The sequence below is a fragment of the Bubalus kerabau genome, chromosome 2 (assembly GCF_029407905.1).
Source record: "Bubalus kerabau isolate K-KA32 ecotype Philippines breed swamp buffalo chromosome 2, PCC_UOA_SB_1v2, whole genome shotgun sequence".
Classification (NCBI taxonomy): Eukaryota; Metazoa; Chordata; class Mammalia; order Artiodactyla; family Bovidae; genus Bubalus; species Bubalus kerabau.
The window spans coordinates 29,738,373-29,754,483 of record NC_073625.1 but is presented as its reverse complement, the minus strand read 5'-3'; the positions used below and the strand labels follow the sequence as shown (position 1 = coordinate 29,754,483).

The following is a 16,111-nucleotide window of genomic DNA, read 5'->3' as shown; positions in this document are numbered from 1 at the left end:
TTTTGTTTGAATAGTTTCTATAAATGTATTTCAGTGGGGAAATTAAAATTAGTGTGTGGAAATGAGTCATAGGTGGACACCTGTTAATTGATGCCTTACTTATGAATAACCTTTTCTGTACTTTTGGATATCAGAGGGGAAATTTTAAATCATTAATAGTCCTAACAGTTTGAGGAACCTGAAATTTAACTGCATAGTCTCTGACCTGCTATGCCAAAGGGAGCGGGTGTCCATTATTTCTGTTTGGCATATGCATTTATTGATCAAAGAGTGGAGATGGCGCTCAGTTACTTCAAGTCTAACTAAGGTGACTAGGATATTATGAGGCAAGTGTTTGCTGCACTCTTGATAGAGGAGGTCACCATGGCACCTTTACTGATTAATAAGATGACACGTATAAGGTTATACACAAACTATCTCGTAAGGTAAGCACCGATTCTTCTGCTGAATGCCGTGTGGAATTAGTTTTATCCTAAACTCACTGTTGGGCACTTTGAGGGGGAAAGCCTTACTTTTCTGTTGAAGACCGATCTCTTGCTCGAAATGGTGGAACCGGAGGAGGAATGGGCGGGGGAGGGACGGGGGACGAAGCATCCTTAAACGCATTGGTGCCGTTGTCGGAGTGGCTCTTGGAGAGCGGTCTGTAGGTCTGGGTCTTGGCAGCAGGATGTGACTGAGTACTGTAGGGCGAGTTGTATAGGCCTGTTGGGAAGCACAGCACGGCAGAACAAGAAAAGAACAGAGACAAGTAACGCTTTTAAAGTGCATTACACTATTTGTAATAAATAAAAATCTTTTATTTATTTACAAAATATCCCATGATTTTACCAATATTATTATCGGTAAACATACTCATAATGCATGCATTGAATGCTATGCTCTTGATTGATTAATATTATTAATCATTATTAATTAATTAATGTACTGTAGGCACAAGCATTGGTTACAGTGAATCTTCATCAATTATTATGGAATTGGTAATAATTCAGACTGGTACTAGAAACAGACTTACAGATACTTAGCAAATTTGCTCCTGGATAATGTAAACTAATAACATGTTTCCAATTATCTTCTGTTACTTTAGAAGCTTTGATTTGTATATAGTAATTGACATGTTAATTACAATCATATAAAATATTGAGCAAGTTATCTACATGCTGTGCAAGGCATAAGGAAACTTAACCCTCAATAAGCTCATAGTACGTCTCTGGAAAAGAGACATGATTAGAATTATGATTGAAAATAATTGGTAACATATGATAAAGGCCACATGCAGAAACTTATATTAGGAATTAAGATTTTAGAAGATGGTTGATAGTTGGAGAAGATATAAAAAACTGAGGGCACTAGAGTGAGCCCTGAAGGATCGGTTTGGGCTGGTAGGGGAAGAGGTTGTGGAGATAGCAGAGGAAAAAAAGAGGCAGAAAGTGCAAAGCATAGAACAGCACCATGCAAGGTTAGTAAAAGGGGAAGAGACTGACTAGAGTTGCTTTGTCTACGGATTAAATGGTAAAGCTCTCTAAAGGGCTCTGTGAGTTGATAGGTAACTGCTGTTCAATTTGTTAATTATTCATGGATGCAAATCTCAGTATGAAAAATAATTATAAAAATTCTGAATTTCCTGCCACCTCAGTCTTTTGAGCTATTACTAATTTCACTCCTCTGCTTCTCTTGGAAGCCCATGCACATTGGCTATGCCAAATAAGATACAGTCTCTACACTTTGTTTTGCCTCAGTTCCACAGTTAGACTTCAACTGTAGTGCTTTTTAAGAACAAAACAACAGACCCAAAATGGAGTCACTCATGCTAAGCCCCACGTCATGAAACCGAGACTTAACTTAGTTACAGTTTTGACTTTCCCAGAAACAGAGTCTTTAACCAGTCCATCAGAAATTGCCTGGTCAACATGCGTTAGACACTCGGCCTGACAGACCTCTACCCTCCCCTCAAGGAGAGTGACCTTCTAGCAACGTGCTGGCTTTTCTCCTTGGTATGACTTCCTTGTTCCTGCTTCCCTCTGCCTATTTTAATTCTTTCCTTGCATTCAGCTCCTAGGAGGTCCTTTCTGTCTGCTAGATTGAATGCCACCTGATTCATGAATTGTCGTATAAAGTCAATAAGATCTGTGAAATTTTCTCAATTGGGTTTTGCATTTTAACAGGCTAAACCCAAGAGGGGAGTTGGGAGTACCTGTGACCAGGATATAAAAGTTGAGGGACTCTTAGGCGGCCGCCTGCTATCATCTAGAGGAGTGAGGGCTGAAAGCCAGATTCTTGCAGCTTGTTGAGCTTGTTCTGCTTGTATTTTTTTTTTTCCCTCTATTTGTCCTTGGACGCTAGTAGCAAAATCCTCAACAGTTAAAAAGGCCCAAGTGCTGGCCTTCAAGTGTCACAGAGAGGGCAACCTCATCTAGTTCAGGGGCCAGGCTGACCCAGAGGACCCTGAGAGGAGGCCGCAGCTGCCAAAGGGGATGTAGGCCCCCAAGCCTGCTATAAGAAGGGAATACAGACACAGTGCTGTAGTCCTGAGCCCGGAACTGGCAAGTGACCGGAGGCCCTGTGCAGGATCCCCCGATGTGATATTTAGAAGACAGCTGTAATCAGAAACATTTTTTAGGGGCCCCTCATTCTAGCCTGCAGCCATTCCCAAGACACCAGCTCACAGAAACACTAGTGGAAACGCCCGGGGCTGAAGCCATTCCATCATGACCACCGGCAACTCTGAGTCAGAAGAGTGGTCTGGCAAACTGGGATTTTTAAAAAGCTTTCTATGAATGGTTGCATTTGGAGCAAAAGCATGGACAGGGTCACAAAATACTTTGCTTGACTTGTTTTATCATGAAGTGTAATCCGAAAGATCTGACGCAATTTTAAGGATTCTTTACTGATAAAAGGAGACCTTAATCTTACTTTGTACCCCCATTACAGTAGGTTCTTCCCTGCTGTCCTTCATATTTTGGTTAAACATTCCTGAAGCCGAGAATAAACTAACAGTGGGGAGGAAGCAGATAAAATAGTATTAGTTCTCATTTGCATGAGAAAAGACCCACATTTTTTTGTTACACATGCTGAGAAAAGAAAGAGAGAGAGACACACACAAAAGCATCTTCCTAATTGTAGAAACTGAAATCGTGCACTCAGAGTGGTTAAAAAAAAGTGGGAAGTTCTTCCACGCATGGCAAGGCACAGTGTATTCATGGCAAGCAAGGAAACCAGCCTACCTGCATTATATGTATAAGGAGTATTATACATGTCTGTGTCATCATCTAGAAAACGAAACATAAATATTATGGTAATACAGATTCGGTCACCACATCCTATCGAGATGGCAGAACTTCAGGGAAACAACAGATCTGTTAGAAAGCTAACATGGTTTGCCTAGTTCATAATACCAGTTTAAAATGTTCAAATATTACATTTTGGTTTGTTTTGCTGGGCCTCTGCAAATTGACTTCTCTGGGCTGTAACAGCTTCGCTCTGCTGCCCACTTCACAGCATATGGACGTCAGTCCCTCTCCCCTCTTTCCACCTGTTCTGGGTCATGAATTTCCTTTAGTAAGTGCTTTAAAGATCTCTTATCAACTTGGTGAGACCCAGCTATGGCCCACTGTCTTGACACAGGGTGGATCTGTGTGGACAGAGGAATCATGAGTCTGTTTAAGCAGACAATAGCCAGGCTTGTTTATCCTGTGATCAGGGAAGGATGAATGGATAAGGCCAGAGCCTCTGGTACTCCTCGAGGGTCATCTTCTAAGAGGCTTTCTGGCAGCTCACGGGTGAAGAAGAAGCACAGGTGTCTGGGAATTGAGGGGTGATCTAAGAATAAGGGCTTCCCTGGTGGCTCAGATGGTAAGGAATCTGCTTGCAATGCAGGAGACCCCAGGTTTGATCCCTGGGTCGGGAAGATCCTCTGGAGAAGAAAATGGTAACCCACTCCAGTATTCTTGCCTGGAGAATTCCATAGACAGAGGAACATGGCAGGCTACAGTCAATGGGGTCACAAAGAATCGGACAGGACTGAGTGACTAACACTTAACACTAAGAGTAAGGAGGAGTGTTGAAAAGAAGAGAGGGCCATGAAGTTTGCTAGAGTCTTGACATTTTGTGTGAAACAAAACTGCACAGAAGAGTACTTATTCTTCCACCCGCAAGGACCTGATCAGAAAACAGAACTACATACCCGGCTTGTGTACCATGTGGATTTGCTTAAACATGGTCTTGTACCAGTCCTTCGGTCTGTCAACTGTCTGTAAAAGAAAATGTCCCAAAGTTACAAAACTGGTCACAAATAGACGTTGTTCCGCTTTCTATATTTTATCCTTTTTCATAGCAGATTCTGTTCTGTAATACAATTTTCTCTTTATTATTTCATGATGACAATATCACATTATTGACCAGGGGATTTTTGTAGAAACTAACACCTGTGGCTGGTGATTTGTTATGTAAGTAAATATTGAAACACTCAGGTCAATACTGTTTGGGTAACAAAAGATGTATTAATACATCTCTGGTCAATAAGCTGATATCACTAGACAGCTTATTAAAAAGCAGAGACATTACTTTGCCAACAAAGGTCCGTCTAGTCAAGGCTATGGTTTTTCCAGTGGTCATGTATGGATATGAGAGTTGGACTATAAAGAAAGCTGAGTGCAGAAGAATTGATGCTTTTGAACTGTGGTGTTGGATAAGACTCTTGAGAGTCCCTTGGACTGCAAGGAGATCCAACCATTTCATCCTAAAGGAGATCAGTCCTGGGTGTTCATTGGAAGACTGATGTTGAAGCTGAAACTCCAATATTTTGGCCACCTGATGCAAAGATCTGACTCACTGGAAAAGACCCTGATGCTGGGAAAGATTGAGGGCAGGAGAAGAAGGGGACGACAGAGGATGAGATGGCTGGATGGCATCACTGACTCAATGGACATGGGTTTGGGTGGACTCCGGGAGTTGGTGATGGACAGGGAGGCCTGGCGTGCTGCGGTTCATGGGGTTGCAAAGAGTCGGACACGACTGAGCAACTGAACTGAACTGACCCACAGTTTGTAAACATATTACCCCTTGTTTGAGTTTAGGATGAGCTGGAATATTATATGCTATGGTTTTTTTCCAGATCACAGTTGTGCCCAGCCCTGGGTAGTTGATATTTCCACAAGCTTATTTATATAAAATTAGCTAAACTGAGCAAATTCTGAGAGACAGTGAAGGACAGGGAAGCCTGGTGTGCTGCAGTTCATGGGGTTACAAAGAGTTGGACCCAACTTAGTGACTGAACAACAACAAGTTGAATCAAAGCTATAGTTTTGTAATTATAGTTTGTAGTTATAGTTTTTTGTTTCACTACTTTTGGTGATAATTATCATTATCCATAAAAACTTGTTAGTATACTATTCAATACATTATTTTTAAAATTAACTGGGCAATATTTTGGATGCAAACTATTCTGATCATTGGCTTAGAATTAGAGAAATAAAAATTTGATATTTACTAGTCTAAGTTAATAAAATACTGAATATAGTAAATAATTTAGTGTCCTGGAGCAAGTCCAAAAATTTAGCTATTGCTTCAAAACTCCTTTAACATAATAATAAAATGTTGGCAGTATTTGCTGTGCTAAACTGTAAGTTCCTTAAAAGCAGAAGCTTCTTATCCACTCTGCTTTTGACATAATGTAAACAGTAGGCTACAGTGGAAAGCTGAGATTAATGTCAGATCAACCTAGATTCAATTCTTGGTTCCTTTAATTACTGTTTAATATTTCCCAGCAATGTGAATTTGGGCAAGTGAGGTAACCTTTTAGAGCCTCAGTTTTCTCTAAGAGGAAATAATTATATCCACATCATAGAATTGTTATGGAAAATGAAAGAGACAGTGTATGCAAAAAGATCTAAAACAGTGGCTAGAATATAAGAAATGTTCCATAAGCCATAATAGTAGAAAATCTCAAATATTTACAGAATAAAAGAATGGATGACCTAGGTTTTTGGATGGAAGTCTGCCTAATAGTATACCTGTAAATGGGTGCATATGCCTTATAATCATAATCAAGATTTTGCTTGGCAAGCTGTTCACCTCAGCTCTTCCAAGGTTATTCCGGTAAGAAACATGACTGTTCTGTCTATAGTAACTAAATATACCATTTTTTTAGATGGTTCTCTTCATATAAAATATTCTGTAGGACAGCCATAAAAGTAATCATGTGTTTGTTACACTGAGCTTTGGTGTACATTTTGTATCCTGATTTTTCTCTCCAGTGTGGACATTGTGTTTTTCTTCTGGAAACTGAGAGTTTGTCCTATATCTAAATTTCTTTTGCTAAGAATATCTGATTCTGATAATCACGACAAATAGAGTACCATCAAGGGCTACCTGACTTTGTAGGAAATCGCTTCTTCATTCATTTTAGGCTCTTTTTACAGTGGAAATATTGGGTGGACTTATACTCAAATGGTGGGAGCTGGTGGGGGAGGAAGTGACAAAGCAAAGTCTAGCTGTTATTTGCTGGTTTAAACAAAGTAGCTGAACTTGTATTTTTAAGGGACATTTAGTTTCATAAAAGATGGATTTCTGTTTTTTTTTTTTTTTATTAAGCTTTGATTCCTCTGTAGTCTTTAGCAATAAAAAATAAGAAATAACACTGTATAAACATGTTTCCCAGCCATACCTGAACACCACCAATGGCAACGGGGAAGCTGAATAAGTGAGTTATATCACTGTATATGGCAAGGTATCCTGACAGATGGGATTTTTTTTTTTCCCTTCACTTGCTAGAGGGCACATATCAGGCAGGATCTTCGTTGTACCATCTGCTAGCTTTATATGGTGAGCACTGAGATACCAGGAAATGCCCAAGTTGGTTGACAAAGAGGAATATGAACCTGGTAAATGGGAACACTTAACCTCTCCATCTCTTTCTCAAAGAAGTCCTCTAAGCATTTAAAGTTCCTTTTATATATGTCCTCATGTAGGTTGTTACAGCAAATGGTGAGATTAAGTAAACAGAAGTCTACTTGAATTTGAGAAAGTAGTGTCTTATGTGTTCTTCAAAATGGTTTTGCATGGATAGTAGCTATTAGTAAATCACTCTTTGGTTGTTTTCTCTAACTTGGCTGAATAAACCTGAAAATTTACATTCCTGTAGTTTACAAAACATCAGAATTCTACATTGATTTATCAGGCAGAGATTTCCAAAAAGGGAAAAGACACTTATTTTCTACCCACCAGTGTTCATTGTTCTAATCTGTTTTTGCCCCTTTCCAGCTTTGAAAAGGCTCTACCGGTGTTATATTTGAGGTAGAAGAAAAGAATCTTGTATTTCACTTAACTAGTTGGCCTTAATTACACAGTCTCGTGGGAGCTGGACCCCAGCGGGTTTTGTTGTTGTCGTTAAGGATGGCAGTAAAAGACTGGCATAGACGTCCCAGGTCACATGAGAGAGGGCAGTCTGGGGAGCTGCTCTCCTTCCTGCAAATAGCTCAAAGATGCGTTTGTTTAACTCTTGGCTTTCTAGAGTTTCTAGGTGACTTTACAAAATTCTGTGTCCTTGGTCTATGGAAATCGAGAGAGACAATGTATATAAAGGGACCTAACACAACACCTTGGAGAAGGCAATGGCAACCCACTCCAGTGTTCTTGCCTGGAGAATCCCAGGGATGGGGGTGCCTGGTGGGCTGCTGTCTATGGGGTCGCACAGAGTCGGACACGACTGAAGCAACTTAGCAGCAGCAGCAGCAGCACACCTAGAATATGTCTAAAATGAGCCTACAGTCTAAACTGTCTAACTGAGACCGTGAGACTATAAAATGGTACACTGGCACAGCACTGCCTTTGGTGTGCACCCTGAGCGGAAAGCCCATGTGAAGTAATGTAAGTCAGATAATCATTGCTTTCTATGCGGATGAGAACGGAAAACAGCCTTGGAGATTCTTGGCCTGCTGTGGCTCCGAGATGGCCTGACTCCACATTTATAAACACAGCTATACTTGGGGATGTGCTGTGCGGGGCTGACAAATAAGAAATGTGAATGAGTCTTCAGACCTGTACCTTTTTTGTAAACTTTGAAACGTCTACAGAGGAGCCTGGCTGTACATAAAAATGCTGGTTCCTTATAAGGAACTTCTGAGTTGCTTATATTTTATTTTCTGTTTTTTAGAAGGGACGCTTGCATTGAATGTCTAGTATATGCATTTGTTTATGCATATCTAAACATGCTTTTCATTTGGCAGTAGATAAAACATAATATAAAATTTTTAATATTTTTTGACTTTTCATTAACCATCTCTAACATCTCGGTTTTTTCCTTTTAAAATGTGAAAAGCAAGGCCTTGTTATTTAAGAAAATTATATCTAATGGATAAAAACAGTTCTAACTTTGCAGTGTACTGACTTAAAAACACACCTAGAGGTCTCAGATAAAATAAGAGAGTCTATATAACTGTGCAGAATCAGGAATCTCTAATTTGTGTAACTATTATGTTTCAAGGGTCAATTTAACAAAACCAGTGACACTGTACCTGTCTGACACTGTATCCCTACTCTGTTAGGGAAAAAAAAATTCTAATTAAAGTATTTGGGGTCAGAAACCTTAAAAAAGAAATATACAAGGAAGCGCCACCACCAGAAACATGCAGTCACTGTAAGATTAAAAGTGTTAGTCCGATCCCAAACTTTTCCTGTCACTTAAATATGACAACCATTGGTGCCAACATAGATTTTTTTTTAAGGTCTTTATAATTAGCCACATTCAACATTCCCAGAATCTCATGAGTCTAAAGCCCTAGCAATGACTCTACAGACTTACCTTCCGGCTTCCCTTTCTAATACAGATGCTTGGAATAATCAGTTTTTAACTCTTCTCTCAGATCGTGGGATCCATTTAAGAAATGCAAATTCAAGGAGAGAAGAACCTCACCCACCCCCACTCTCTCGTTCGTTTTGAGCAGATTCCAATTGCCCCCGATCTCTTTTTCTGATCTAATGCCCCGTCTTTTCCTCTCTGCACTCTCGTCTTTGGCCCGGCAGGCAGGTTTGCATTCCAAACCAGTAGCCCTCCGCAACCTCCCAGCCAGGTATGCGGACTCCGTGCATGCAGTTGGCGCTGCGGTCCCTCCCCGCCCCCCAGTTTCACCTGCAGAGGTGCTGCGGCTCTCATCCTGGCGCCCGGTCTTCTTCCCCGCAGGCTAGCACAAACCTCCTCTCCAAGTGGACTAGCTCAGCAAGCAGCTGCCTGCCCGAGCGCGGCCTCTGCCGCTGCTGAACTTTGCCAGAAGGGGCTGCCCTGACGCACTGAGCAATGGTCTGGCAGAGTTTACAGACTGGAGGAAAAAAAAAAAACCCAACCCAAACACTTCCACTGATCGCCCCGGAGAGCTCTCGGCAGGCACAGCCGACGAGGGACACTCAAATGTGATGTGTATTTTCCTCGGACAGCTTTTCCTTTCTCTGACATGAACTCCCTTCCCTCCAATCATCAGGCTTCTCAACTCCCAATCCAGGGCTCCCAATCTCCTGGCGGTAAGGCACATCCATCTCCAGACACAAATCACTGGCTTATTTGCTGTGCACGTGGGAATTCAGTGCAGCCAAAGAATTCACATTTAATTCTCCCTTCTCTCTTCTCTCTCTGTTGCCTTAACACTCCTTGGTAAAAGGTGAAGGCAAACAAAGCTTACTTCTATCATCTCACAGAATCACAATTTTCGTGCTTTTTAAATTGAAATAGAGAAACAGATTGGGCCATTATCTTCAATGGACAGTTCCTTTTCTCTGCTGCACACAGCATAATATTCATGAGAACTCAGATGGCACAGAGGGCAATCCTCATTATATAAGAGTGTAGGAATGCCCAAAGCCACCGACAATCCATCCTTTGTGGAGATTTGCACAGCCCCGGAGCAAAGCGGGCCCTGGCATTTCCTACCGTTCTGATTGCTGTGGGGATTCCGGATTCATCCACCGGCCCGATCCCTGGGTAGTGGGGCGCCTTGATGACTGTCACTCTCTTTTCCTCCTCGGAGGACCTGTACAGTGGTATTGAGCTGCCCACGCTGCCGTCCAGAGACTGAGCATGCTGGGGGTACGCCTCTGAGGAATCTGCAGAGAAGATGTGAAATATAGTTGATGCACAGGGAATCAGAGTAATGAAGCCTCATATTCATGCCTACTATAATACAGTATATTATAATTACGTGTAATTACATAGTTATATGTGATTAATTATGCATAAATATGTAATACTATGTGCTTCCCTGGTGGCTCAGACAGTAAAGAACCTGCCTGTAATGCAGGAGGCCCAGGTTTGATCCCTGGGTAGGGAAAATCCCCTGAAGAAGAGAATGGCAACCCACTACACTATTCTTGCCTGGAAAATCCTGTGGATAGAGGAGCCTGGTGGGCTACAGTCCATGGGCTTGCAAAGAGTCAGCATGACTGAGTGAATAACACACATGTAATACTACATTTATAAATAAATATAGAGTGTATTTGCATCAGTATATCTTTTAGCTCATTTATCTTAAATTTGAGTCACTCATTGTTAACATGTAGGCATATATTGAACCAGGCTCCTCTGTCCATGAGGATTCTTCAGGCAAGAATACTGGAGTAGGTTGCCATGCATTCCTCCGGGGAATCTTCCAAACCCAGGGATCGAACCCAGATCTCCTGCTTCGCAGGCAGATTCTTTACCATCTGAGCCACCAGGGAAGCCCAGGAATTCTGGAGTGGGTACCCTATCCCTTCTCCAGGGGATCTTCCTGACTCAGGAATAGAACTGAGGTCTCCTGCATTGCAGGCAATTCTTTACCAGCTGAGCTGCCAGGGAAGCCCCATATTATATCTATAAATAAACACAGAGTGTATTTCCATCACTATTTCTTTTAACTCCTTTATCTTAAATTTGAGCCACTCTTTGTTAACATGTAGGTATATACTGTTTGGACCTCTGAAAACAAGATCTTCATCATTCAGTGACAGGGGTTAAGGGAAGAATAGTATTTGTTGAAAGACCATGTGGCCACCACTGCGTTAAGAAAGTGCTTTTGAGATTTTCCTGGTGGGTCCAGTGATGACGACTTCCTAATCACATCAGGAAATCTTCACATCCAAACATATACTTGGATGTTAAGGCATATGGGTAAAGAAATGATCATAAGCTATTAGTATTAATTTTTATCTAAGACTCTATGATGGCCATAATAGCTTTGCTTTTACTTTAAAGAAGCAAAAACCATGACTTCTCACCCCTGGGATGGGAAGTTGCCATAAGCATACAGTTTGGCTGAAATTTATCACATTCTTATTTTCAAGCCATCTTTGTTAACTTTTGGTGTACTTTTGTAAGAAACAAAGAGGACATAGGTGTATTATATATTCCACTTATAGTATATGGGTATTTATAATTATCATTTATTTAGTACAATTGATGATACGACTTTCTGTTTTTCTACAGTAAATTTCAAAATTTTGCTGACCAAGTATGACTCTCAGCCATGGTTTGCGAGGTCTGTTACTCATGTAACTTGGGTCTTTTTTTTTTTTATGTGGATAAGGAAGTCTTTATGTCAGGGTAGCAGTCATTGATTACATATAAGTATAGATATAGATATAGCAGATCTAAAAAAAATCTAAAAAGATACAACTGTGTTTTGTAGCAGAACTTCATAAGATATTTTAAAAATTTGACTCATCATTATAAGGATAAATAAAGATAAGACCTCTTCAGACTAAAATCCATTGTAACATTTATAACTTCTATTCTCTGATTATGTTTTAGTTTGCAACAGAAAGGCTTCTTCAGTCCATTTCAATTCATGATGAAGGATAAATAAGGCTAAGAATAAAACTGCTTTATGTGCTATTGTATATAAAAGTAATATATTTCCCAAGCAACTCCAAATTAAGATGCAAAGTGATATTTGACTCTGATTTTCCATTTAATTATGGAAAGGATTTGAGTGGACACCACAATGCTAGTATTTCTATCAAATATTTTTTGAGCACTGAGTATGTGCAAAGTCCCAGGCTAAATGGTGTTCTGTTCAGTTCAGTTCAGTTCAGTCACTCAGTCGTGTCCGACTCTTTGCAACCCCATGAATCTCAGCACACCAGGCCTCCCTGTCCATCACCATCTCCTGGAGTTCACTCAAACTCACGTCCATAGAGTTGGTGATGCCATCCAGCCATCTCATCCTCTGTCGTACCCTTCTCCTCCTGCCCCCAATCCCTCCCAGCATGAGAGTCTTTTCCAATGAGTCAACTCTTCGCATGAGGTGGTCAAAGTACTGGAGTTTCAGCTTTAGCATCATTCCTTCCAAAGAAATCCCAGGGCTGATCTCCTTTAGAATGGACTGGTTGGATCTCCTTGCAGTCCCAGGGACTCTCAAGAGTCTTCTCCAACACCACAGTTCAAAAGCATTAATTCTTTGGTGCTCAGCTTTCTTCACAGTCCAACTCTTGCATCCATACATGACCACTGGATAAACCATAGCCTTGACTAGATGGACCTTTGTTGGCAAAGTAATGTCTCTGCTTTTGAATATGCTATCTAGGTTGGTCATAACTTTTCTTCCAAGGAGTAATCACCTTTTAATTTCATGGCTTCAATCACCATCGGTGTTAACTCTGTCTTAATATGTGATTCCTAAGATTCTATGAACTAATAGCTTACATAATACAAGTTAGCCTTTTATTTTATTGTGCTCTTATATGGTTCACTAACTCTCATTTTCAGTCTTTTTGTCCTCAACTTTATAAAGTTCCTTTAGGGCAGAATAGTTCCTCTAGGCAGAATTTGTTCAATATTTAATCTACAGAATTTCTTTCTGGGTAGTATAGTTTATATGTATAATCGACCCATTGATATGTTCTAATATAAAAATCTGTCCATTCTCAAGTATTTATATATTTTATTTGTTGGAGTGGGAGGGACAAAACTGTGTTCATTAAGAGAGACAAAGAGGAGAGTCTAATTTTGATAATAATTATTTGGAAAAATATTATGGCAAGAGTAATTTATAGAATTTTACTATAGATGTGTGCTCATGCATATCTCCATAAAGAATCTAAATATAACAGACTCCTATTATAATACTACACCACAGATTGCTTATATAAGGGCAGTGTTTTGGCACAAAGACATTCTACTTTCTTATACTCTAAAAGGACATCATTATAAGATTCACAGATGATCCCAGGAGCAGCCTTAGAGAAGGAGCAAGTATATTAGACTTCTGCTTAATGAGTCTCATGGCTCCATGTAAGTCTTATAATTAGAGAGCTTTTGTTGGCCACAGAAGTTTGAGTTGCATAATCCATAGGCTGGGTGTTCCTGGGTAAATTAATACCATCATTTTCTTTCAATACACAGTGTCAGGGATGAGAAGATGCTGTCTACTGTCAATGAAGGCATGGGAGTTAAAGCCCTGTCTAGTTCCTTTCTCTTTGCTGCTTGGTGGTGTCCAGAGGATTGGTCTCCTGCTTTTCTGAGAGGTAGGTTGAGGTCACGTGGCCCTCCGCCAGGTTCCCGGTTTCCAGCTGTCCTGGAGGCCTTCCGGTTGCTAAGCATGAAACCTTTTTCAGCTTCAATTCAGATGATGGTTTGATTTGGTCAGTTTCCCAATGTTTGGGGTTTTTTTCTTTACTCTTTTAAAAGCCAAGAAATACTTATTACATTATTTTCTAAGTTGTCCTAACATAGTTTGCTACATAAAAATGTTTCTAGAATTACATAGCACAGCTTCTTTTTCAGGAGGCTCTAAAGAGTTCATTAGCCCCATGAAATTATGTCTTAAAATTTATGTGGCTGTCCTAATGTTAATTTCTTTTTCTGGAGGAGAGCTCTATCTTTGACTTAATTCCCCAAAGATTTAGAAATAACTTCCTATAAAATTCTGGAATCATTTAAAGGAACTCACACCCCCCTGTCTGATGGTCTTCTGGTCTCGGTTCCAACAGCAGTTTACTACTTTGTGAGGCGCCTGTCCCCTTGGTAGGCTGTTTTAATTGCTAAACAGTTCTATAATGAAAGCTTTTCCATGAAAGAAAGGGCTGTCTCGAACACAGATGGTATCTGTCCCTCATGGAAAGTTCTGCTATATGTGCACTCGCTTCTCCCTAAATGGCCATCTCTGTCTTTCTATGCCATCACCCCAAATATCTAATAGCCTTCTCCACACACAGGCATAGATGCAGTCATCGTCTTAGAATAGCTGGTGTCTATTTTCTCCAGTGTTGAATCCTCTGCCTTTAATTCCTCTCCTAGGATAGGCTTGTTAAAAAAAATGCAGTGTTGCATGTTTCTTCTTCCTTTTCCAAAAATTATTTGGATGCTTTATATATTTCTCATGTGGTTTGTACCTGCTATATTGAAATTGTCATGAAAATCATGATTATCAGATGACTTACCAAGTGACTGGCCATGCTGCATGATCATGCTTGAATTGAGTGAGCCTGGTAGCGAGTAAGCAGAAGGGGAAAATGGCCTTTGATAGTAACTCATTGGACTCACAGTGCCTCCAGAGTTTCCATTGACTGTTATCTGGCTCTGAGAAAAGTGCAAAGACATCCTGTTAAAGTACACATTTCCCTATACACCTCACTCCTTTAGATGGCAATAAAGACTTCCACTCACATGACAGTAATCAGCTGTCAAGTGTTTATTTACTTTGAAACTGATGTCGAGAAGGGCATGGCACGTTCTTTTCAGTGTCTTCTCTATTTTCCTTTACTTTGAAAATCACTTTCTTTTTATGTCAGAGACCATAGGAGGTGATGAGGGAATGGAAGCTGCTGACCACTGGGCACAGCACTCTGCCAACAGTGATGTCCAAAGATCTCATAGGAGTCAGTTACAATAAACACGAGGGTGAATCTGTTCCTATGTCATGACTTAAGTAGTCAGAACACTGTCATACTGCTCTGCGTGTGGGATTTGAAATGAATGTTCTTTGGCGAGAAGAAAGGGATTGGCTCTCAGGTTTAATCATGGATGTATACCCTTTAGTGAATCAGTGTCTCCAAGGCAAGGTGACTAACAGAAGGAGGATAATTGTTTGGATTTATATGTCCTGAGGAAATCTATTCTGGAAGAATCAAATACCTGGCAAAGTATCAGAAAGATGTGTTAAATCTCTGGCTACTTCCTGCTCTCATCTCACTTTTTGCCCTTTATAGTAATACTAATTTGTTGTTTTGATAGCTTTTTATCTGAGTATTTTCATATCCCCATTGGTGTTTCAAGATCCCTGTTGGAAATTGTGATACATATGCTTTTTAAACATTTTTTTTTTCCTGTATAACATGCAATCTGGTGCTAATAGCATAGTAGATATTCAGTAGATACATATTAAAATTGAATTGAATCAGCTCAGTTCAGAGAGGTTGAACTCACTGCTATTAAGCTTGCCTGTCTGTCTACAATGCAGCACTGGGCGCTGTGCAGATGCATGCAAATAAGATAAAACATTAGCAAGAGCACTTAGTTAAAATACAGCTGAATATAGTACATGCACAGCACACATATGCATACAGATAAAGAACCATAATTTGTGAACGTAATCTACTTATTTTAAAACAATTAAACTTTTGTTGTACAGGCCTGAAACATAGATAGTCAATTAATTTCACATTTCCATGATTTCTCACTTTAAAGCAGATGTTTTCAAATCATGTAGAATTAATCCAGTTTTGTTACTTTCTAGCCATGCCACATCTGTTCTAAAGTCAGTAAGCATTTCATTACAATGATTGTGCTTAACGATGAAGTACTTCTCTGAGCTGTTACAGAAATTACTCTCATAAGCAACTCTGTCTTGAGGGTCTTCTAACTTAGAGCACTGGCCATTCAAATAAGTGTGATGCACAGATCTCCCCAAATGCTTCAGAATGCTTATATACCTTTGATGAATTATTCAAGAATATTTTTGCCTCGTGGCCCAAATCCAATTTGGTTGATCTTTGTAAATATATTTTCAATATTATTGTTATAATGTGTTTGAATTAACATTAAAGGTAGGAGAACTAAAAACTATCATGTTTTGTAACTAAACTTAGGAAAGCTGCCCTTCCTTCTATATTGATGGTTTCAATAACAATGGCTATGGGTTAAAAAAAAATA

General features: G+C 40.0%; 1 protein-coding gene across 35 annotated transcripts in view; it reads right to left on the bottom strand.

Moving 5' to 3' along the window:
• Positions 1-16,111, bottom strand: part of SORBS2 (sorbin and SH3 domain containing 2) — a 212,118-nt gene that overhangs the window by 63,469 nt on the left and 132,538 nt on the right. For 26 of the 35 annotated variants that reach the window (XM_055567344.1, XM_055567351.1, XM_055567347.1 and 23 more), the window contains 5 exons: positions 14,401-14,539; positions 9,917-10,089; positions 4,181-4,247; positions 3,222-3,266; positions 513-702 (listed from right to left, as the gene is read on the bottom strand). In XM_055567344.1, the coding sequence (XP_055423319.1) occupies positions 513-702; positions 3,222-3,266; positions 4,181-4,247; positions 9,917-10,089; positions 14,401-14,539 (614 nt within the window). Of the gene's footprint in view, positions 1-512; positions 703-3,221; positions 3,267-4,180; positions 4,248-9,124; positions 9,265-9,916; positions 10,090-14,400; positions 14,540-16,111 lie in introns of those variants that run through there. The other 9 variants (XM_055567376.1, XM_055567349.1, XM_055567359.1 and 6 more) reach the window with 3 other exon arrangements.